This window comes from Urocampus carinirostris, chromosome 3 (genome assembly GCF_059441175.1).
Source record: "Urocampus carinirostris isolate Australia breed hairy pipefish chromosome 3, RoL_Ucar_1.0, whole genome shotgun sequence".
NCBI classification, from domain to species: domain Eukaryota; kingdom Metazoa; phylum Chordata; class Actinopteri; order Syngnathiformes; family Syngnathidae; genus Urocampus; species Urocampus carinirostris.
Genome location: NC_142351.1, coordinates 29,855,043 through 29,877,413, shown reverse-complemented (window position 1 = coordinate 29,877,413; position 22,371 = coordinate 29,855,043). Strand labels below are relative to the sequence as shown.

Here is a 22,371-nt window from a genome sequence, read left to right as displayed (position 1 = left end):
GGTCAAGTGATGGGAACGGATGCCAACTTCAATCTTCTGCAGAAGGGAGATCAGTCAACGGCACTCCCACAGAGTCAGCTTGTTGGTTTACAAGAACAGGACAACACAATAAGCAGAACCATGTACTTTGTGCATAGACACAAGAGACCTACCAGGCGTGAGAGAGCTGTCGAGTCGCCTAGTGTGATGAAACTACTGAAGCATTGGAGCAGACTCACCATACAGAATGGCATGCTCTACAAAATAAGGAAAGATCCTCACATGGCCAAGAAAATCTTCCAGTTTGTGGTGCCTGATTCATTGAAACAGAAAGTCCTTCACGGTTTACATGACTCAGCAGGTCACCAAGGCCAGAACCGTACTTTGTCTCTGGTGAGGCAACGATTCTTCTGGAATGGCATGGAACGTGATGTTGTGAATTATGTCAAATCCTGTCAGCGTTGTGTAGTAGGGAAAACACCGGAACCACACAACCGTGCACCACTCAAGAACATAGTCACCTCTGAGCCTATGGAGTTGGTCTGTATAGACTTTTGGACTGCTGAGCAAGAGAACAAGTCTGTAGATGTCCTGGTCGTAACTGATCATTTCTCCAAAATGGCGCACGCCTTCCCTTGCAGGAATCAAACCGCCAAACAAGTTGCTCGCCGTCTGTGGCAGGATTTCTTCCTTGTCTATGGTTTCCCTCGGCGTATCCACTCTGATCAGGGAGCCAATTTTGAGAGCAAACTGATCAAAGAGCTTCTAGAGATGGCAGGGGTGCAGAAATCCCATACGACTCCGTACCACCCCATGGGAAATGGTATCGCAGAACGATTTAACCGAACATTGGGAGATATGATCAGAACCCTTCCCCCTCAGCCCAAAGCAAAGTGGCCACAAATGCTGCAGCAGCTCACATTCTGCTATAACTGCACAGAGCATGAGACAACAGGGTTTGCACCGTTTTACCTAGTGTTTGGTAGGATCCCTCGTCTCCTTGTCGATGTCATGTTTCAACATGCTAATACCAATGATGCTGTTGTCAGCTACTCTGACTTTGTAAGGCATCTGAAGAAAGATCTACATGAAGCTGCTCAGATTGTACAGAGGAATACTCTCAGAGAACAGACTCGCCATGCCAAGCTGTACAACCGTAGGGCCAAAGGATCACCCCTCGTCGTGGGAGACCGGGTGTTGATCGCCAACAGAGGTGTCCCGGGGAAACGCAAAGTTGCAGATAAGTGGGAGTCGACCCCGTATGAAGTCATATCAGTCAAGCCTGATCTCAATGTCTATAGAGTCAAGGATTGCCTGACGGGCAAAGAGAAGGTAGTTCACAGGAATTTGCTGCTCTCTGTTAGCTTCTTGCCCTGTGAGGATGATCTGGCCAGCGAATCTGAACACTCAGGGTGTGACGCTGCTATGCATGGAAGTGATGTATGCCCTGATTTACCTGACGCGGTTGAAGACAGTGATGTCCGTACAGTAAACTGGGTGATACAGGCAGGTGAAGAGCAAGTTCATCCAGAGGTGGAGGATAACTCACTAGACAGCAGATCTGATGCCCAGTCTGACTCTCTCACAGTTGATACATCCAGTCGAGGAAGTCAGCACATCCCTGAACAAGATGTTGACCATACTTCAAGTGACAATACGGAAAGCCCATCACAGTGCTCTGAAAACATGATCCCTTTGGGTATGGGCCCACCACACACTGTCCTCCCAGACGAGACCCCATTGAACACTGACCATCCGGACACAGACTCCCCTGATACTGACTGTTTAGACTTGACTGTCCCAGACCCTCAAGCTCAGGTTATTTGTGCTCAACCTAACCGTTATGGTCTTAGGGTCCGCCAGTCCATCAGGCCTCCTAGTCGTCTTATTTGTCAGATGAATGACCAGTTGGTAGGTGACAATTCTCTGTCCGCAATATCTGCTAGTTCCTAGTGTAAGTTCATTAGAGATGCACTTTCAGTTTGAGTAACAAAGCTTGAGTAAGAAACAAGAATTGTGCCTATGTGAGCACTTACAACTATAGGAACAATGTTTGATATTTCAGAGATGTAACAGGCATCTTTGAATCTGTGCTTAGTTAGGAGTTTGATCGCCGCCTTTCTTTTCACACTCCTTTTTGGGAGAGTTTTAGAACTGACATGCACTTCAGTTTGTTCCTTGTAATACTGTACCAGTTTTCGTGTCCTCTTTTTCATCAGTATTTGCCTTTTTGGCATGTGATTTTTTTTTTTTCTGCTTAGTGTAGCACTCCCATATTTAGCAGAATTTCAGGGGGGTGTATGTAACAGGTGTAATAATAACTTTTGTTTTATTGAAATTCCTGCTGAAATATGTGTATAGTTTTTGGTAAATGTCCTGCAATGCTGAGTCCAACAGTGCCATCTGCTGGTATGGGTTGGGGTTTGGTTTTGGCTTCTAACATGTGACCAGGAGGCGGGGTTTGTTGTTAGTCTTACTAGAGAGAACTACAAAGGTAAGACATATCTTTTGGTGCTCCACAAAAGAAGTTAATTTTAAACATTATAACCCCAGCTGACAAATCTCTCACCATGCATAGTAATGTGATTGATATTGTCAAGCTGTTTAGGTTTATTTTTGTTTTGTTTCTGTTTTACTAAATATTAATTCCCCTTGTAGAGATCAAAGAGATCAAACCCAGCAGAAAAAGCTAATGTTGTGACTCATCCATTTGCAGGTAAATTGTACCCATTTTTATACTCATTATTGTTTTTATTCCTATTTTCTCAAATACATTAAAAAAGGATGAAGTTGGTTAAAATTCAGACTAAAGAAAAACATGTTGAATTCATTGTAAACGTTAAAAATCCACTATACGATCTCTTGTTAAAAGTATCTTGTTAAAATGTAAAGATGTAAAAATGTATTGTGATATTCTAAAATGTATTTTCTGTAAAGTGAAAAGAAAGCTCTTTGATATGCTTTGTTGTTGGTCTTACTAGAGAGAACTACAAAGAGATCAAACCCAGCAGAAAAAGCTAATGTTGTGACTCATCCATTTGCAGAAACTGTAATAATAAAAACCTCATCATCCAGTCCAGCGTGAATGTGGATCTTTGGTGGGACACGTACACCGCGGTTACATATATATATATATATATATATTTTTTTTTTAATATATTTATATATATATCTATGCTCGCCATGAGAGGTAACATGATCCGAAAAAATGTGACCTAAACACCTTGCGATTTCTGCCAGATGTACACGGCTTTATATATAATATATAAAAGTTAAATTAGTTCATTTTTATGGCTGTTTTGTACTTAAATTTGATCAAGGAGCTTTTAATCAGGTGCGCTCTGTTGTCCTGAATTTACAGTAGTTTTTCTTCCACCAACCAAGGCAACATTAATAACATGAAAATTGCTCTGACCTCTATGTCTGTGAAGGTAGCAGCTGGGCTGAAGACAGTAAGCTCCACGGTTGCATCCGAATTTGACAGCGTCACCTCAGTCAGGTCGGCGTAGAGACCAACCTCGATTGGAAGGCTGGCGCTGATCTGTTCCCCAGAAAAGGCGCTGCCTTGCAGGCCAGCCTTCACCTGCAAGTTCATCATGGAAATGGCCACACCTTTAGTCAGCTGAATTGCAATTGGCTGCAAGGTCAGGGAGCATGTGTAAAAGCCTATGGTAAGGAGAAAAAGAGACCAAAGTTTAGTATAAAATCCCCCTGATCTTCAACTTGGTCAACACAAACATGTTCCATATATATAAGGGAGTACAAACAGCACGACATTCATTTTCCAACTTTCGAGACACTTCCTTATCAAGTTCTCCAATTTTTTAGACCTACCGCAGAACTGGATCTACACATACCAATGTCAGGGTCGAAGCTAGTGTTTATTTTGAAGATGCTGCTTTCAGGGAAATCAAATGCTGCACCGCTAAAGTTAAGGTGGCAAACAACAGAAGTTTCTGGCTGCAGTTGCACAATGGCTTCAGCCTGAATGGAAGAGCAGGTTCCTGCAGGATACATTACGCTGGCATAAGTTTTGGTCTACAAAGTATAAACACTGTAATTTAATCGATCTGCACAGACACCACATTCATGGGGCATCCTTAAGGGATTGAGTGACAACTGTATACTCAAAAGTGGCATGAAGCTTGTGTGGGAGAAATTGCCAAGTGTGCTTTACTTAAGAAATAAAAACTCTCAAATGAATGTTCAATATTTCTTTATCTAGTGTGTTTGGAGTAATTATTGCATTTTTAAATGGCTTCCTCTTAAGTCCCATACCTATTTCTTCTATGTGATTGTCATGCCATTGTTACATTTTTTTGTCATCTGTTTTATTTACAGAAATCACAAGTTTTACTACAAAATAAATAGTTTATTTTTGGAGTTTGGTCCATAGAGAAATGACAGGAACCCATTTCAATACCAATGAGGTTGGTTCCTTGGCCTCTGGTGCTGAGTAGGACATCTGTCTGCTCGCCGATTCTGACCCTGGATTCGGTCTCTGCCATTACAACTGTCTGAGTGGCAGGTTCAACCACAATCTAACATTTGGAAAAATACATCAATCAGAAATAAGAATCCTGGACGTATAAAATAAGAATACTTAGAACTTCCGTTAACTCAGATGCAAATTTTAAATAACTTTTTAGTTACAACCATTCATGTAAGTTCTAAGAATACTCTAATACTCTAAGCAACTCTTGCTCTGAACTAAATACACTCTAAGTGCATTTAGTTCAGAGCAAGAGTCGCTGTATTGTCTGACTTGAGCACTGGATTCAAAATATAAAATTCTCTTTAATTTATCCATCCATCTATTATCTGCACCGCTTATCCATAGTACGGTCGCGGGGGTGCTGGAGCCCGTCCTAGCTGTTTACGGACAGTGGGCAGGGGACACCCTGAACTGGTTGCCATCCAGTCGCAGGGCACACAGAGACGGACAACTCACCCGCTCATTCACACCTAGGGACAATTCAGACCGGCCGATTAACCTGATATGCATGTTTTTGGAATGAGCGAGGAAACCGGAGTGCCCAGAGGAAACCCACGCAAGCACAGGGAGAACATGCAAACTCCACACAGGAGGTTCGATCTCATGACCTCATAACTGTGCAGCACACGCGCTCACCACTCCACCGCCATGCTGCCCCTCTTCAATTTATGTACAATTAAAAACAGACAGCATTTAGTTTTGTCAGGTTAAGAAAAGCACACTCGACTACTGGATCGTTACCTACTAAATATTTTGCCCATTCATGAGCACTCTCTTGACACTCATAGCATGCATTTTCTTTGGTAACACAATGCATGACAGTGTATATTTTTCGGAAGTGAACTTCAAAAGTGATAACTCAGCCATTAATGAATATTTTTTGACTCCCAGCCCATCAAAATGTTCAGGGACATCAGACCTATCTATTCACTACATCAGTGCCTCCGGGCGCTCCGGTTTCCTCCCACATTTCCAAAACATGCATGTTAGGTTAATAGGCCGGTCCAAATTGTCCCTAGGTGTGAATGAGCGAGCAAAATTTCTGTCCCTATGTGCCTGCGACTGGCAGGCAACCAGTTCAGGGTGTCCCCTGACCGCTGCCCAAGGATAGCTGGGATGGGCTCCAGCACCACCGCGACCCTACTGAGGATAAGCGGTGCAGATAATGGATGGATGGATTTTTCCCTGCTAGAACTCACTTAAACGTAAATAAAGTCCCTTTAAAAATTGCCCTTTTGTTTTAAAAATGTTACTAAATGATACAATACTGCCCCTTGCAACATTCTCACATTCCCCTAGGTTTGAAAACAATACTAAGGCATTAAAGATCATCTGCTATAATAATAATTTGCTCAAGAGGGTAGCCGTTGAAGCATTGAACATCTCTGGGAAAAGAAACAAAATTAACCAAAACCGATAACCATGCAGAAGTTATTTAATGCCTGATCATCAAAACGATGTCATTAGTTAAATTTGCATACGTCAAGTTAATTTACTATTAGATATGCCGCCCTGAGTCAAACCAGCGATGGTCTGTCGGAATAAAATAGTGTACCTCTCTGTATGTTTTGAGGACACCAGGTATATCATAGTACACAGTCACAGTCCCATTGTCCCTTGCTACAGCTGCACCAGTTTTGGAGTCTACCTGGAGCACGGCATTTGCCGAAGAACTCCAAGTACCATGGCCTTCTGCATGGAAAAGCAGATTTCAAAACCAACTCAGTATGCATAAACAAACCTGTTCTCATGATTTGCACACATCCCAAAGCTCTTACTATCTTGACTAGCCAGCTGAGCAGTAAAGCAAACCACGTCTCCCACCACCAGCATCTGGGTCTCTTCAGGCTGGATGGCGTGCTCCACAGGAAGTGGAATGTAATCTGCCATGACAGTGTTATCACTGTCGTGCACAGACAGCAGTGTCAGGCCTGTGTTGACCGCCCTAACTGTGAAAGTATGGTTGTCAGGACCAGGATCAACCTGCACCAGATCATTTCTGACACAAAGGGAATAAAGCAAGCAGTCAAAAATTAAGATATATTAAACAATTAATCAGTGAAAGTTTAACTTTTGATTGTGCTGGCTCATCTTTTATTTCAACCTTAACTCGTACATATGTGTTGGATTCTGAATTAAAAAAAAATAATTCAAGATTAAGTCAGGCTGCATTTATAGGCATGTAAATCTTCCAAAAGAAATATTGAATAAAATAGATGATCTCTTGAATTACATAAATAGACAAGAAAAGTGTTTCAATCATAATATAACTTGTCTTGTCTGCTTTTGTCTAACAAGCGTCTGTTGTGAACATACTACTCCCAGCTGAAAGAGCTGTCAAACGTGGTTGGCTCTCCGGAGATCGTAATCAGAGACTTTACATTAGCTTCAGCCTTGTATTCGGGTAGGACGGATCAATCAAAATATATAAATACATACATTAATATATATATATATATATATATATATATATATATATATATATATATATATATATATATATATATATATATATATATATATATATATATATATTATACACCGGCCCCCTAGTGGGAGGTGCCTTTAATCAAGAACACATTTACATTTTTGACTCTTTCTGGGACATTGATACAGAGAAAGGGATTCCCAGCACCCTCGCTCAACCGAACTGAGGTGTTGCAACATTCCGTTGGGAGTTATTAGGTGACCAACCCATTGTGAGCGCCAAGGAGAGAGACAATGTTGAAAGTCTTACGTATGACCCGGCCGAGGCTCGAACCAGCAACCTCCCAGTCTCATATATGTGTATCAATATTATCTATACTAACCAATTACTTGAATGGATTGATACTATTGTCTTGGGATTGATATTTTGCTCCAACACCAATTCCCTCAAAGTGCTGATTATCTTGACACCGACAGCAAAGCGAGGTAGAAACAAAACAAATAGACCCAATTCAATTGAACGGCGTGGTTTTTTACATTTCAATAGCTGAGGAAATCAGGTTTGGTGAAACATTACAGGAGAAGTTTCTGTCTGCATACTTGCAGCCTTGAGATATCATCATGCAATATTGTTGCAAAGTGCATGGTTTTAGGAATTCCACTACTCTCAGCTTGCATGTTACATTATGTTTGGGTTTACAATTGCATGTAATAAAGATTATAAAATGATTAATAAAAACTATTCAATAATCAAATACATTTTAAAATTACTTGCAAAAATCAACTGCTCAAAAAAATCAAATACAAATACAAGTGATGGAGCGTAATCATGAAGTGACAGCCCTTGCACAAGTCCACAAAATCTCAATTTTACTTACTGATATGTTTAGTTTGTTTCATCTATTGGACACCTGCAAAGGAGATCGCATAGGATGCCAGTTTGTTATTTTGAACTGTTTAAATCTAGGCTTAAAACCCACTTGTATTCTACAGCTTATGAATGATCGATATTTCATGTTGACAATATGTGTATTATTTGTTACTGCAATATCCATTGCAGCCTGGTCATCCTGAATGGGGGATCCTGGAAGGGGGATTACCTCATGTGCGGTCTCTTGTCAAGGTTTCTTTATTTTCCTCATGTTGAGGTTTTTAGTTTTTCCTTGCCCTTATGGAGGTTTTAGATCAGGGGATGGTGTAATCTGTGGTCCGTGCAGCCTTTTCAAACTCCTTGTGATTAAGGGCTATACAAATAAACATGACTTGACTGTTATCCAATGTTTGCTCCATTGTCACTATCCCATGCCCTTGAGAATGGTTAAGCTTTTGATTTAATAAAAAGAGAGGGCTCGGGGGAGGAATTTACAATAGTTTGGAAATTCCTATCAGAGGTTTGGGCTCTTCCCTGTCAAAATCCATTGATATCTTATCTCTTTATTTTAAGTTTTTCCTAAACAATAAACTAATCAGTATACCTTTATTGTTTCCTGTATTTGATGATTGATTAATCCAAGTGTACGCGAACCCAACAACCAAAATAACAAGGCCTTGAGATATATATACTCAAAAAACATAGTAAACAAATGGGCAGTAGAGAGTTCAGGAAATAATGGAGCGGTGAAAAGTGCAGAATATATCAATTACTCCCAATTGCTTGAAGTTAAATGGCACAGTTCACAAGACTCATCAGTTTAACCTGTTCTAGCGACTTTTGGCTATGGCATCACATACCTCAAAAGACTGGCAGAGGGTTAGCGTTGGAATGTACAGTACACTGACCTGTTAGTGGAGAAGGTGAGGTGGCTGTTGGAGCTGTGCAAGACCTCTCCAGTACTTGTGTGAAAATGAACAGTGAAAGTGAGGAGAATGCCCAAAGGGAGGACTTTCAGGTTCTCCTTGCTGTACGTATGTAACACTGGACTGATGCTAAAACGCACGTATGAAACAGGCGCCACCTTCGAGATAAGGATGGGGAATGAAAGGAGTGTTACTCTTAGGGACATTGTCACCTCAAGAATTAGTATAACTGTTAATTGGCATAGTTCAAATAGTAGGAAAAAACTGAGACAAAATAAAAATGCATCCAAATCAAGACACTAATGACTAATGTCATTTGACAATGTTAATTGCCTAAGACAGGGGTGGGCAAACAACGGCCAGGGGGACACATAGGACTAGTCGTTTTTTTTAATCTGGCCAGCCAAACGAAAATGTTAAAAATGATGATATGTATAAAAAAATGTTACACTTTGAATAAAATATTGACAATTCAATTTTAAATAAAAATGTGTCGGTGTGGTGCCTTTTTTGTCCAGTTTCCCTTCAGATGTTTTCCCCCATAAGAGTATTGTTTAATGAAGCACGGATATGCACTGAAGTAAAGGCAAGGTAACCTTTCAAATAGCTGGCTACATTTTAGGTACTTGCTACTTTTTTCCACCATGTATTTATTTTTTTTCAAGATATTTATCCAATGTCACGCAAAGAAACATTCCTGGGTGAGCTCTGTTATATTTTCAATGCATTTTTTCATAATAAGTGCCTAAATAGAGAGATATTACTTTGCTTTAATTTTATGTTTCAAACAAATTTGATAGCGTATTTACCCCCCCCAAAAAAACCCTAATGAATGGAAAATTTAAAGTTGTGAATAAGCAAGTCGTTTTTTTTTCAAAACAAAAGTGGAATAAGAAAGATTGATGCAGTTGAGAAAATGGTCAAAACACTATTTTCCGGCCACTTTTTACCACGGAGAAGGACCTCTTGAAGCGCATCTTCCAAAAGTTAAACTCAACTTTATTTATCTTTATTGTGCATATAATTTTATGATACCTTATTTTTCAGTACAAAACAATACATGTTACTTATACAGGTATTAAACATACTTATATAAATCTTAAACATACAAAATATAGCACTGAAGCAACTTACGAACAGATTCAACTTAAGACGATAGTCCGGAACCTATCTCGTTCGTAAGTAGGGCAGCGTCAGTATTTGTACACATGGTGTTATTTATTCATAGCTATAAATTAGTAATATTGTGCAAATGTTTTGCCAATATCTGTCCAAAACATGACTCACCCCAACTGCAATGATGAGAGTTTGATTGACACCAAATGATTCTTGTGCCGTAACCATCAGTGATGAATTGCCAGCGAGTGATCCGGACCGGAGGAAGCCCTTCTCGTCAACTTGTACGACAGCAAACTTGTCCTTGTTTTTGAGTATCTGGTACGAGAGCTCAACCACGCCATCCCTGATACAAATCAACACAAATAAAGTTATACATATCCCATGTTAGTATTTAAGCGAGGAAGAATAAGAAGCTGTAAGTTGAACTCACCTGTTGGTTTGGAGTTGGAGGACTGAATTTGGAGTCATGAGTATTTCTCCAGTCTCGATTTTTGGATTAATGATTAGTAGTTTGTCAAAAACCTTGATCAAAGCACATCAACTCTGAGGTTTGCCACTTCAAAAGTCTAACAACTTTGTATAATTCAAAGATAAAACATTTTACTGCACAGTTTGATGTTTAACGACTGTGACCATAAACTGAAAACTGTCAAAGACACCCTGTGTTGGAGTTATACCTGGATTTCGATTTCATCTTTGAGCTCTAAAACATTCCCAGCAAGATGACCAACAACTGGGTCAACAACTGTCACGACGACGTTAAGCCTGGCTTGCCCTCTAGTTCGACCCGTCACTCTCATGCCAAAATTGTGTTGGGGGTTGAGCTCCAAATTTGCCTGGAAGTTTAAAAAGAAAAATCATGAGAGAAACAGTCAAGCATGGACAATAGTTATTTTTTAGACAGCATGGTGAAAACCATCCTGATGAAAGTAAAACTAAGTGCAAGAACCAACAAGTATCAGTAAAAACCGAACCATTGAGTGTCTTGACTGAACATCTAAGATGTCCCTTTTGGTAGTGAACCAATGAAACATAAGACTTGGCACCACATTGCCAAATGTGAAGGGTGTTTCTTTATTGGTCAGACCCGTCACATAAACAGGCATCTGAAAAATGAAATGAGTATATTTCGCATTGAAATCATTACTTTTCAGACCAGGTCATTTTCAAGGCAGTACCTGTGTTCCTGTCTTTATTTGTTTGGCGGGCACTTGAATTCGTATGCCAGTCAAGTGCATAACCTCAACCTCTACTTGATCCTACAACACAGAATTTACTTTCAATTTTGCAAACAATGAAAAAATACTCATTTTCCTCACATTGTTTACCTTCCACACAACAACGGTCTTTTTAGTGTCAGCATCAATTAATTGGATAAGTCCTGTCACAGTTACATTACCAATGGTCAAACCCTTCACATGACCCATGCTGGTAACAGAAGCGATATCTTCATTGGGGATTGAAAACAAAATACTTGAATTAGGCTGTAGGCCACAGTCATAGGTGATCTGAAAGCAGACATAAGAAGGCAATTTTAACAACGTGTAACTAGTGCACAAATGTTTCTGAAACGTTATGCGGTTCATTAAATGGGAACTATGGGGACAATGTTACAGGCTTGAGGCGTCGTTGCTGTCATGCCCTTTCTGAAAAAAAAAACCAACATGTTACCTATAGTTCTCTTTTATTGATGTTCACTATGTTTGGCGTGTTGTTACCCAATGCTAAATCTATTGCACCCTGGTCATCCTGGAAGGAGGATTACCACTTGTGAGGCCCCTTCTCAAGGTTTCTTTTTTCCTCATGCTGAGGTTTTTAGTTGTTTCTTGCCCGCATGTTGGTTTAAGATCAGGGGATGGTGTCATTGTAACCTGTCTAGTCCTTTGAGACATCTTGTGATGAAGGGCTATACAAATAAATTTGACTTGACTTTAAAACTAACTAAATTAAGGTGTTAAAATAGCCAGACCAAAATTCAGCAATACTTTTCCAAGTAACTGTTGTCAGGTATTTACATAATTTTCGTTCCCACTATATGGTTCAACACCCTCCATCAATTTGAAAAGTAATGCCTTTTCACAAAACCTACCCAACTCCCCTGACAGTTGCAAAGAGCCGTTTAACAATCAGTAAGTTTTGCCCATATATAAACATCTGGGTCTTGTGAGGCTGTTGTTGACTTGCGAACACTGGTGCACTTAAACCAGCAATTAAATACCATTTAGATTGGGTTCAGTGGAGCAAATGAGGGCCCAAAGAGTGAGATGATGAGGCTTTAACATCCTCATTTTGTACTATTTATTACAGAAATGACAGAATGAGTGTGAGAGTGTAATGTTTGTACTTTGTTTGCGTGCACTGTGAAAACTGAGCATTTGTCAAATGGAACCACCCTGTCACAGCTCCATTCAGTTTCAAGATTAAATAAAATAAAAAGCACAAACTCAAACAAGAGGACGTAAATGAATAAATGCAACAATAAAGGAGTGGTCGACCCGGTTCTCAAGAGCCACATGTTTTTAGAGTTATTCAACTCAATTACAGGTGAGTCCAATCACCTGGGTCATTATCAAGCTCCTGCACAGCTGACTAACAAGCATTTAAATTTGCATCACCTGAGTTGGGGAAGAAAAACCTCTAAAACAGGGGTCGGCAACCTATGACACGCGTGCCAACAGTGGCACGCCAGGGGTTAACCAGTGGGACGCGGGCGCACGGCAAAATCATGTTTTTTTTTTAAAGTGCATTTTTACCTCAAATTTTAACATTTTTAGTTGTGCGCCGTGTTGTATAGAGGCTTTACGGTAGCGCCCCTCCTCCTCTGCTCCAGCAGAAGAGGAGAAATTCGAGTTTTAACCCAGCCACAGAGACACCGGCGCCCTATAATTGAAAAAAATCTCGTTCTTTCCAGCCAGCGTGGACCGATGACTGGGGCTTTGTGCAAAAAATGACCACGCTGTTTGTGCATTGTGCCTCGAGACCGGTGTACCGCGCACATCAAGTGCTAAACGTCATTACGAGATGAAACATTAACATAAATTCAAGGACGAGTCTGACAAGGCGGATACATTAAAACGCGCCGTGTCCAGGTACGGCAAACAAACACATACCCTGAACCTTGTTGTTTTTTTTTTTTGCAAAGTTACAATCTTGTCACTGTCTGATCAATCTAATATCATTAAATCGCCCACGCCTACCTGCATCATTGCTCCAATCAACAGAGTAATTTTCCGGGGCTTGAGTTTGAATGGTGGAAAGACCTGTAAAGAAAAATTTTAAACAGCCTTTGCACAAGACAACAATTGTGACAACAAATTGGGTAACGTCAACAAATGAGATACTTGAATTTGCTGAGGCGCAGATGAAATCTCTATCTCATTTTTATCCAGTATGACTGCTGACAAAGTTGCATCGCCAATTGAAAGTCCTTTTACTCTGTAAACCGCTATATCATCATCTGTGGATTCCGCTAAAGGTCTGTCAAACATTAAAGTCAGTAAACGTTTATTTTTTACTAACAACATGTCAAGTTTCATACAACCTACTTTAAAGAGACTATTGAAGATGATGCTATAACTTTCAATTTCATCAACTGGAAATAGCTAGCTGCAAAAGCCTTCCTTTTGTCATCCAACACTCGGACATAACATTTGACTGATTTTCCGATTTCCACCTGTGAATAAAAACAGTGTTTGGAGATAGCACAATTTCAGTAGTTGACAGAGCAAACTAAGGAAAGGTAAGAACAAAGAAGTCAACACATTTTTGAAGTTGAGGATACATACAGAACAAAAATATTGAGGCACATATGTTACCTGTAAGAATCATCATGCCGAACACACCAAGATGAGGACTGAAAACTGACCTTTCTGGCCACTCTTAAAATCACCTCCAGAATGTCAGAAACATGCACCCTGGCAATAGCCGTCGATGAGAATGCCAAGCAAAGGTCATAGACCATCACGTCAACGAAGCCTGAATGGATGGGGGTAATCTGGGAGTGAATTAAGAATTTCAAATTTTCAAGAGAATCTTTTTTTCATCACTTGTGTATTCAAAATGTGAATTTCATGTTTTCCTATTCAGTCCATTGTAATACAAGGTAGCCTTATATACCTGAACTGATTCATTGTCCTCCTGCAACACAACATCTGCTATGTCTTTAATGGTGGTATTGACAAAAAAGTGTCCTGATCCTTCTCGCAGTACAAGGTTACCCTGCAAAAAGGAACACACAGAAATCTTTCTAGCCCACCTTAAATTTGATATACGATAAAGACAGATAATAAATTGCACAATTCTAAGCCACTAATCACATCCAAGGGAACTATACCACAATTGCCTTGCAAAACTGTTAACTATTCAAATCAGCATTGTAGTATTCCCTTTCATGTGTCTGACATATTTTAGGAAGGCAGGGCACCAATGACAATAATGAGAAGATGCATTAAAAATAAGCAGTGCTGTGCTTGACGCCAAATACAGTGGTACCTCAACACACGAGAATAATATGTTCCCGGGTCATGCTCGTATTTAGAACTTATTGCATCTTGTGTGAATTTTCCCAATACTAATTAATTGAAAACCAATTAATCCATTCCCGACCTCCCAAAAGCACCAAAGTCAATCTTTAATAGCTTTAAAACACAACGCCTCCCAATCATTAAAAACTCATTAAAATAGTAATTGGCCATAAAAATAAAGTAATACCATAATCAAGATAATAAAACATTTTTAAAGCCCCGCCCCACACCAAAGGATGCAGCGGCTGGGTTAAGGTTCAAAGGGGCGGCGTGGCATACACATACGGGGTCGGGGTCTGCAAGGATCTGCCGGCTGGGCTGTCCCCGTCAGTCACACCGAACGGTTTCTTCCCTGCGACCCGCCTGAGGCCAGCCGTAGCTTAAAGAGTTAGAATTCTTGTGCGAGCAAACGGTTGCAATATAAAAAAAACAAAACAACCTAAGCGTGCAGGATCAGGTCTGTATGGCGGGAAATGCAAGTGCTAACTGGGATGTGCTGATGCTAGTAGAGCGGTCTCTAGTGGTATTGTCTGGAAATTCTCAAAAGGTTGATTTTCTCTGGTATATCCGGCAAAATTTTTGCTGGAGAGACTTCTCATATATCGAATTTCTCACATCTTGGGTAGCTTGTATGTAGGGTTGCCACTGTATATGGAGTAAATAGTTATCACACTTTTCTTACCCGCACATCTGGGTGGTTGTATAAGGTCATTGTGTCTGGAAAAATATGTACATCTTCAAACAATTGAAGTTCCAATGTCGCAGAGAGAGGAGAGAACGCATCAACCTATCCAGGAAAACACTATCATCAAAATAAAAATCTTAAACCTTTTGTATAAAATGAAATACATGGAAAGTCATGCTGTGATGGTAAATGCTTTGACTCCAGGGTTAAAGTTTAAAGTTCAAACAAACCTAAGTAGTTTAGTACATGTACTATATTTTGAGGAATATTACATTTGTTGAATATTAGTTAAATTATCAATGAATGGGTGTTAAAAAGCAAATCCTTTTGTCTTTGTCCATCTCCTGATGAAGTCATTTTCGAAATGCCCTCTGTTCACAACCAATCACAATTCACTTGTATTTTAAAGCAGAGCCATGATTGGTTAATAGCTAAATCCTGAACTACTGTAAAGTCACCTTTACTTGAAATTGTTCTAAAAATCCAGAGATGGAAAAAAACAGGCTTCTAAAGTGTTTTTATGAAAACACAAATGCTGTGTTTAAACTAGCAGAGGCACATACAGTACTACATAAAATGGTTAGGCATCTTGTGAGTTGACTCGTTAAACCAGGCGTCTTAAATTCAATTTACTTGGGGGCAGCCGGAGTTAGGGTTCAGGTGAAGTGGGGCTGTGTTGGGTTTTCCAAAAGATATAACAATGGTCCACAATTCTTAAATTTCTTTTTTTCCAACACAAATTAATACCTAAAGACGTTTTGAAAACTGTGTATAAGAATTAAGAAAATAAATAAATCAGTAGAAAGTAAATAGTAGCAATAAGGAACATTAGACTTGAAAAACCAAACACAGAAAAATAGAATGAGTGAGAAGTCTTGTGCTTCTCTCTCTCTTTCTCTCTCTTTCATTCTCTCTCTTTCTCTGTCTCTATTTCTCTCTTCTGTATCTGTTTCTATTTGTGTTTCTCGTTCTTTGCCCGTTTCTGTCTCTCTCTCTCTGTCTGCTTTCGCTCAAGTACACTGTAACTGTGGCTGCATTTGTGAGTCAATTGTTACCAATTTTGGACCCTGCTAACCAATTAGCCCAGAGGTAGCATCCATATCAAACTTGCGCAGGCTGCATTAACATTAAACTTTTATATTAAGTCTGAGGCCTTAGACTATCGTCACTGGGGCTGCAAATAGTTAATGGGCCGTGGGTTTAAGACCTGTGCTTTAAAGATTTGGTTTCATACAGCACTGTAAAAAGAAGCTAACAAAAATACATTTGGCTATACTTCTTCAGAAAAATGTAGCATAATTAGAATCACATATTTTTGGATTACCTTGCAGGACAACATATCAAAGATAATTGAGAATAATAAACCATTCCACAAGGGAAATACAACACTGAAAATTGTCAAAAATATATACTATATAGGAATTATAAATTATCCATCCATCCATTGTCTTCCGCTTATCCAAGGTCGGGTCGCGGAGGCAGCACCGTTAAAAGGGAAGCCCAGACGTCCCTATCCCCAGCCACCTCCTCCAGCTTATCCGACGGGACCCCGAGGCGTTCCCAAGCCAGCCGAGAGACATAGTCTCTCCAACGTGTCCTGGGTCGCCCCCGGGGCCTCCTGCCGGTGGGACATGCCCGGAAAACCTCCCGAGGGAGGCGTCCAGGAGGCATCGTTATTCAGATGCCCGAGCCACCTCTACTGGCTTCTCTCAACGCGGAGGAGCAGTGGCTCTACACCGAGTCCCTCCCGGATGACTGAGCTTCTCACCTTATCTCTAAGGGAGAACCCAGCCACCCTGCGGAGGAAACTCATTTCGGCCACTTGTATCGTGTTCTTTCGGTCATGACCCAAAGTTCATGACCATAGGTGAGGGTAGGAACGTAGACCGACCTGTAGATCGAGAGCTTTGCCTTTAGGCTCAGCTCCCTCTTCACCACGACGGACCGGTACAGGGTCCGAATGACGGCAGACGCTGCACCGACCCGTCTGTTGATCCCCCGTTCCATCCTACCCTCACTCGTGAACAAGACCCCAAGATACTTGAACTCCTCCACTTGGGGCAAGACCCCCGACCCGGAGGGAGCATACCACCCTTTTCCGACTGAGAACCATGGCCTCGGACTTGGAGGTGCTGATCCCCATCCCGGCCGCTTCACACTCGGCTGCGAATCGCTCCAGCGAGAGCTGAAGATCACGGGCTGAGGAAGCCAACAGCACCACGTCATCTGCAAAAAGCAGTGACGCAATGCTGAGGCCCCCAAACCGGACTCCATCTCTGCCAAGGCTGCGCCTAGAAATTCTGTCCATAAAAATTATGAACAGAATCTGTGACAAAGGGCAGCCCTGGCAGAGCCCAACCCTCACCGGGAACGAATCCGACTTACTGCCGGCAATGCGGACCAGACTCTGGCACCGGGCATACAGGGACCGCACAGCCCAGATAAGACTGTACGGTACCCCATACTCCCGAAGCACCCCCGACAGGGCCTCCCGAGGAACACGGTCGAATGCCTTCTCCAAGTCCACAAAACACATGTAGACCGGACAGGCAAACTCCCATGCACCCTCAAAGACCCTGCAGAGTGTATAGAGCTGGTCCAGTGTTCCACGGCCAGGACGAAAACCACACTGTTCCTCCTGAATCCGAGACTCGACTTCCTGGCTGACCCTCCTCTCCAGTACGCCTGAATAGACCTTACCAGGGAGGCTGAGAAGTGTGATTCCCCTGTAGTTGGAACACACTCTCCGGTCCCCCTTCTTAAAGACGGGAACCACCACCCCAGTTTGCCAATCCAGAGGCACTGTCCCCGATGTCCACGCGATGTTGCAGAGGCGTGTCAACCATGACACGCCCACAACATCCAGAGCCTTAATGAAATCCGGGCGGATCTCATCAACCCCCGGGGCCCTGCCACTGAGGAGTTTTTTGACCACCTCGGTGACTTCAACCCCAGTGATACGAGAGCCCAACCCAGAGTCCTCAGGCTCTGCTTCCCCAGAGGAAGACGTGTCGGTGGGATTGAGGAGGTCTTCGAAGTACTCCGCCCACCGATTCACAACGTCCCGGGTCGGGGTCAGCAGTGCCCCATCGGCACCATACACAGTGTCGATGGCACACCGCTTTCCCCCCTAAGACGCCGGATGGTGGACCAGAATTTCCTCGAAGCCGTTCGGAAGTCGGCTTCCATGGCCTTGCCAAACTCCTCCCGTGCCCAAGTTTTTGCCTTGGCAACCGCCGAAGCCGCATTCCGCTTAGCCAGCCGATACCTGCCAGCTGCTTCCAGAGTCCCACAGGCCAGGAAGGCCCGATAAGACTCCTTCTTCAGCTTGACGGCATCCCTCACCGCCGGTGACCACCAACGGGTCTGAGGGTTGCCGCCGCGGCAGGCACCGACGACCTTACGGCCACAGCTCCGATCAGCCGCTTCGACAATGGAGGCGCGGAACGTGGTCCACTCGGACTCAATGTCCCCCGCCTCCCTCGGGACATGGGCAAAGTTCTGCCGGAGGTGTGAATTGAAACTTCTTCTGACAGGAGATTCTGCCAGCCGTTCCCAACAGACCCTCACAACACGCTTGGGTCTGCCGGGTCGGGCCGGGCCGGCATCTTGCCCCACCATCGAAGCCAACTCACCGCCAGGTGGTGATCAGTTGACACCTCCACCCCTCTCTTCACCCGAGTGTCCAGAACTTGCGGCCGCAGGTCCGACGAAACGACGACAAAGTCGATCATCGAACTACGGCCTAGGGTGTCCTGGTGCCAGGTGCACATATGGACACCCTTATGTCTGAACATGGTGTTCATTATGGACAAACCATGACGGGCACAGAAGTCCAATAACGAAACACCACTTGGGTTCAGGTCAGGTGGGCCGTTCTTCCCAATCACGCCCCTCCAGGTCTCACTGTCATTGCCCACGTGAGCGTTGAAGTCTCCCAGCAGTACGAGGGAGTCCCCAGGGGGCGCACTCTCAAGCACACCCTCTAAGGACTCCAAGAAGGGTGGGTACTCCGAACTGCTATTTGGTGCATAAGCACAAACAACAGTCAGGACCCGTCACCCCACCCGAAGGCGGAGGGAGACTACCCTCTCGTCTACTGGGGTGAACCCCAACGTACAGGCGCCGAGCCGTGGAGCAATTAATATGCCCACACCGGCAACTCCACAGTGGAAGAGAGTCCAACCCCTCTCGAGAGGACTAGTACCAGAGCCCAAGCCGTGCGTAGAGGTGAGTCCGACTATATCTAGTCTGAATTTCTCAACCTCACGCACCAACTCGGGCTCCTTCCCTGCCAGAGAGGTAACGTTCCATGTCCCAAAAGCCAGTTTCTGTAGCCGGGGATCGTCGCGCCAAGTACCCCTCCCTTGGCCGCTACCGAGCTCTCTGCGCACCCGAACCCTTTTGCCCCTCCTAAAGGTGGTGAGGCCATGGGAAGAGGGTCCCATGTTGTCCCTTCAGGCTGTGCCCGGCCGGCCCCCGTGGGTAAGGGTCCGCCCACCAGGCGCTCGCCAGCGGACCCAACCTCCAGATTATAAATTATATACCTGAAAAAAAAAAACAGCTCAATGACCATATCAAATAAAATTTGGCACTTACTCGGCTCTGAACTTGAGCTGCTTTGATATGTGAATGCTGGTATTCAAATGAGGACACCAATATGGTGGCAGACCCTGATTGACGATGCACAACAATTGTCTGTCTGCCTGTTGCGGATGACAAATAAAAGGAACTGCGGATTAAAGAGCAGTTAATAATTTTAAACATCAAAGAATTGAAAAAAAATGAAAACCAGGGACGCTAATTCATGTAAACATTCCACCCCTAAAGCTTAATAAGCTTTAGCTACGCTTGGATCAAATAAATATATAACATGAAAGTCGTACCATGTAGTTTCATCTGTTTGTTTTCATCCTCAAAAAGGTGAAGCGTCATGGGCAGCGTAGGCTCAACACTGGCCAGGGACTCCTGTGTTGATTCCCAAGCTATGTTCAGTGAGCTGAAGTTGTCAAAATTGCGTCCATCTAAATCCAAAATGGCAATGTCCAAAACGGAATTGTGGTTATTTGAAACTGGTACCTTGAAAAACAACACAAATCCTGTCATCAGATCTTAAAACATTGCATCATTTGGGATAACTATTGTTGATAAATGATGAAGAGATATTCAAAAAAGAGAGAAGTAAATAATATGCACACCAAAGATTTGTTCTGTTGCAAAAGAGGGCAAACAAATTCCAGATGTGGCATGGTGTACACTGGTACCAGAGTGAGGCGTGAAGGAGAAGTGCAAATAAACTTTACAGATGCTTGCTCGACAGCAGGATATGGGTTGGTCTCACAGGCTTTGTTACTCACGCTCACTTCAAGCATCTGCACAATCATAATTGAATTGAATTGCAATAACGACTTCAAGGAGAAAAAAAGGAGAAAAGACAGGATAGATGGCAAAAAAAGACTGTAGGGCTCGGAGACTGGCTTAAGTTATAATAATAGTGCAATATTTCTGAATAAACAAAAGGAAAGTGTATTGTAACAATAGTGCAATGAGAATAAGTGCAGTCACATTAAGCAGCAACAAAATCCCCAAAATACGTCACAACGTATTTTCACAGTTTCATGCAATGACGTTAGGCAACAACAAAAAAATAAAACACAAGTCGCAAAATTTGCTCTGCCAGGGTGTACCTACAAAGGTTGTATTTTTTATCGTGTTCTAAAATAATATTGCATGATTGCAATGACTATTTTTGGACTAAGATGTGAAGGATAAATTATGTGGTCCATACTAGGAGAAGTCACATCTGCAAATGTTTTACGCTTGGTTACAATGACGACCGGTACAATTACATGCAGGCAATAATCCGGTTTGAAATTGAATATTGGATTTCGGGAGCAATCCTAAAGAATCTTTCACATGCCTAGAGAATAATGAATTACACAATTTCGCAAATTGATGTTTCCGCCTTTAACTCTTGACATCAAACAAAGAATTATTTCATTCATGTCAGCCACCAAATTAACTAAGTACTGTGCTTGTTTCCCTTGAGCTTCATAAGTGAACCCCATTGCTGCATCCCGTCTGTTTACAAGTTGGGGGTTTACCAAAAGCATAGACTTAAACTATATATTGATGCATATAGTTTACAACTGTTGTATCCACTACATATCGATGGATACACCTGCGGCATATTCCCCAAGGGGGCATAAACTAAAATGGGAATGTGCGAGAGAAAACAACAAATACTGATGAGGCTTTTTGCATGTGGGCATAAGTAATCGTAAAGCGAAAATGGTGATTCCAGCACGAACATTAGGAACATTAAAGGACACCCAACCATTGCAATCATAAAACTCACAGTCGAACTAAGACATTATTTGCATTATCGTACACATTTACGTGGCTTTACATAAACGGAAAATTGGCAATATTCTGTTTCCAATCTGTTTATTTTCTGCAAGTAAAAGTATACACGAATGCGTTGAAATTACTTCTCAGATGCAAAGTGCAGTGTAAAAAAATCTGGGTTATAAAATTGACTGATGTATTATTTGGAGATTCAATAATTAAACCCAACTTTCTCAGTTGTTTTGTCTGAAACAACCCAATCTATTGAGTTCTTTAAGACATAATGACTCAGTTTTAGAGTCACTTTTTAGAATATGACATGTTTATTAAGGACCATTTAACACCAATTTACATTATTGAAGAAGGCAGGTTGAAAAGAAAAGTACAGCATATACAAATAATACATACTTTGAAAGCAAATATAAATTACCTGCTCTCCCAAGGCCGTGCAGGTTGCAATGACCACGTGCTGGTCACGATCAAGGGACAGAGGACTTATCACTGTAATGCTCGCAATTTTTTCATTCTCTGCTTTTACATCAGAGAAGAATGTTGAGGGTTCAAGAACCCATGGATGAGGCCCACCCACAAACAGCATCTCTTTGGAGGAGCCAAGTGTCACCACAGCCACAGATGCAGGGTCCATAGACTGCCAAATGACATAAAAACCCATGGATTGGAAATAAAACATGTACTATAGCTGTTAAATCAGGGGTCCCAAACTCAATTTAATTGGAGGCCGCCGGAACTAGGGTTTAAGTGAGCTTTGGCCAAATTAGGTTTTCCATGGGGAAAGCTCTGATAAAAACACACTGTTCTTAAATAGGTATTTTAAAATTGGATACACAAAATTAAATCTAAAAATAAAAATAAGAAACAATAAAAACAAACCAATCAATGAATAAGAAATGAATCCATCATTTGCTTAAGCTGCAATTTATCATACTAAAGGGACAGTGTGTAGTATTCAACCACTAGATGTTGTTATAGTGTGTAGC

At 42.0% G+C, this 22,371-nt stretch overlaps 1 protein-coding gene across 2 annotated transcripts in view; it reads right to left on the bottom strand.

Moving 5' to 3' along the window:
• The window catches only part of LOC148369372 (nuclear pore membrane glycoprotein 210-like), a 39,772-nt gene that overhangs the window by 10,844 nt on the left and 6,557 nt on the right, over positions 1–22,371 (bottom strand). For both annotated transcript variants that reach the window (XM_088331350.1, XM_088331351.1), the window contains 22 exons: positions 21,804–22,022; positions 20,224–20,397; positions 19,912–20,104; positions 19,625–19,731; positions 15,023–15,127; positions 13,934–14,035; positions 13,683–13,811; positions 13,363–13,490; positions 13,159–13,294; positions 13,015–13,077; positions 11,146–11,325; positions 10,996–11,076; positions 10,792–10,923; positions 10,495–10,653; positions 10,248–10,339; positions 9,986–10,160; positions 8,681–8,856; positions 6,253–6,473; positions 6,030–6,166; positions 4,403–4,520; positions 3,837–3,983; positions 3,395–3,645 (listed from right to left, as the gene is read on the bottom strand). In XM_088331350.1, the coding sequence (XP_088187476.1) occupies positions 3,395–3,645; positions 3,837–3,983; positions 4,403–4,520; positions 6,030–6,166; positions 6,253–6,473; positions 8,681–8,856; positions 9,986–10,160; positions 10,248–10,339; positions 10,495–10,653; positions 10,792–10,923; positions 10,996–11,076; positions 11,146–11,325; positions 13,015–13,077; positions 13,159–13,294; positions 13,363–13,490; positions 13,683–13,811; positions 13,934–14,035; positions 15,023–15,127; positions 19,625–19,731; positions 19,912–20,104; positions 20,224–20,397; positions 21,804–22,022 (3,225 nt within the window). The remainder of the gene's footprint in view (positions 1–3,394; positions 3,646–3,836; positions 3,984–4,402; positions 4,521–6,029; positions 6,167–6,252; positions 6,474–8,680; positions 8,857–9,985; positions 10,161–10,247; positions 10,340–10,494; positions 10,654–10,791; positions 10,924–10,995; positions 11,077–11,145; positions 11,326–13,014; positions 13,078–13,158; positions 13,295–13,362; positions 13,491–13,682; positions 13,812–13,933; positions 14,036–15,022; positions 15,128–19,624; positions 19,732–19,911; positions 20,105–20,223; positions 20,398–21,803; positions 22,023–22,371) is intronic.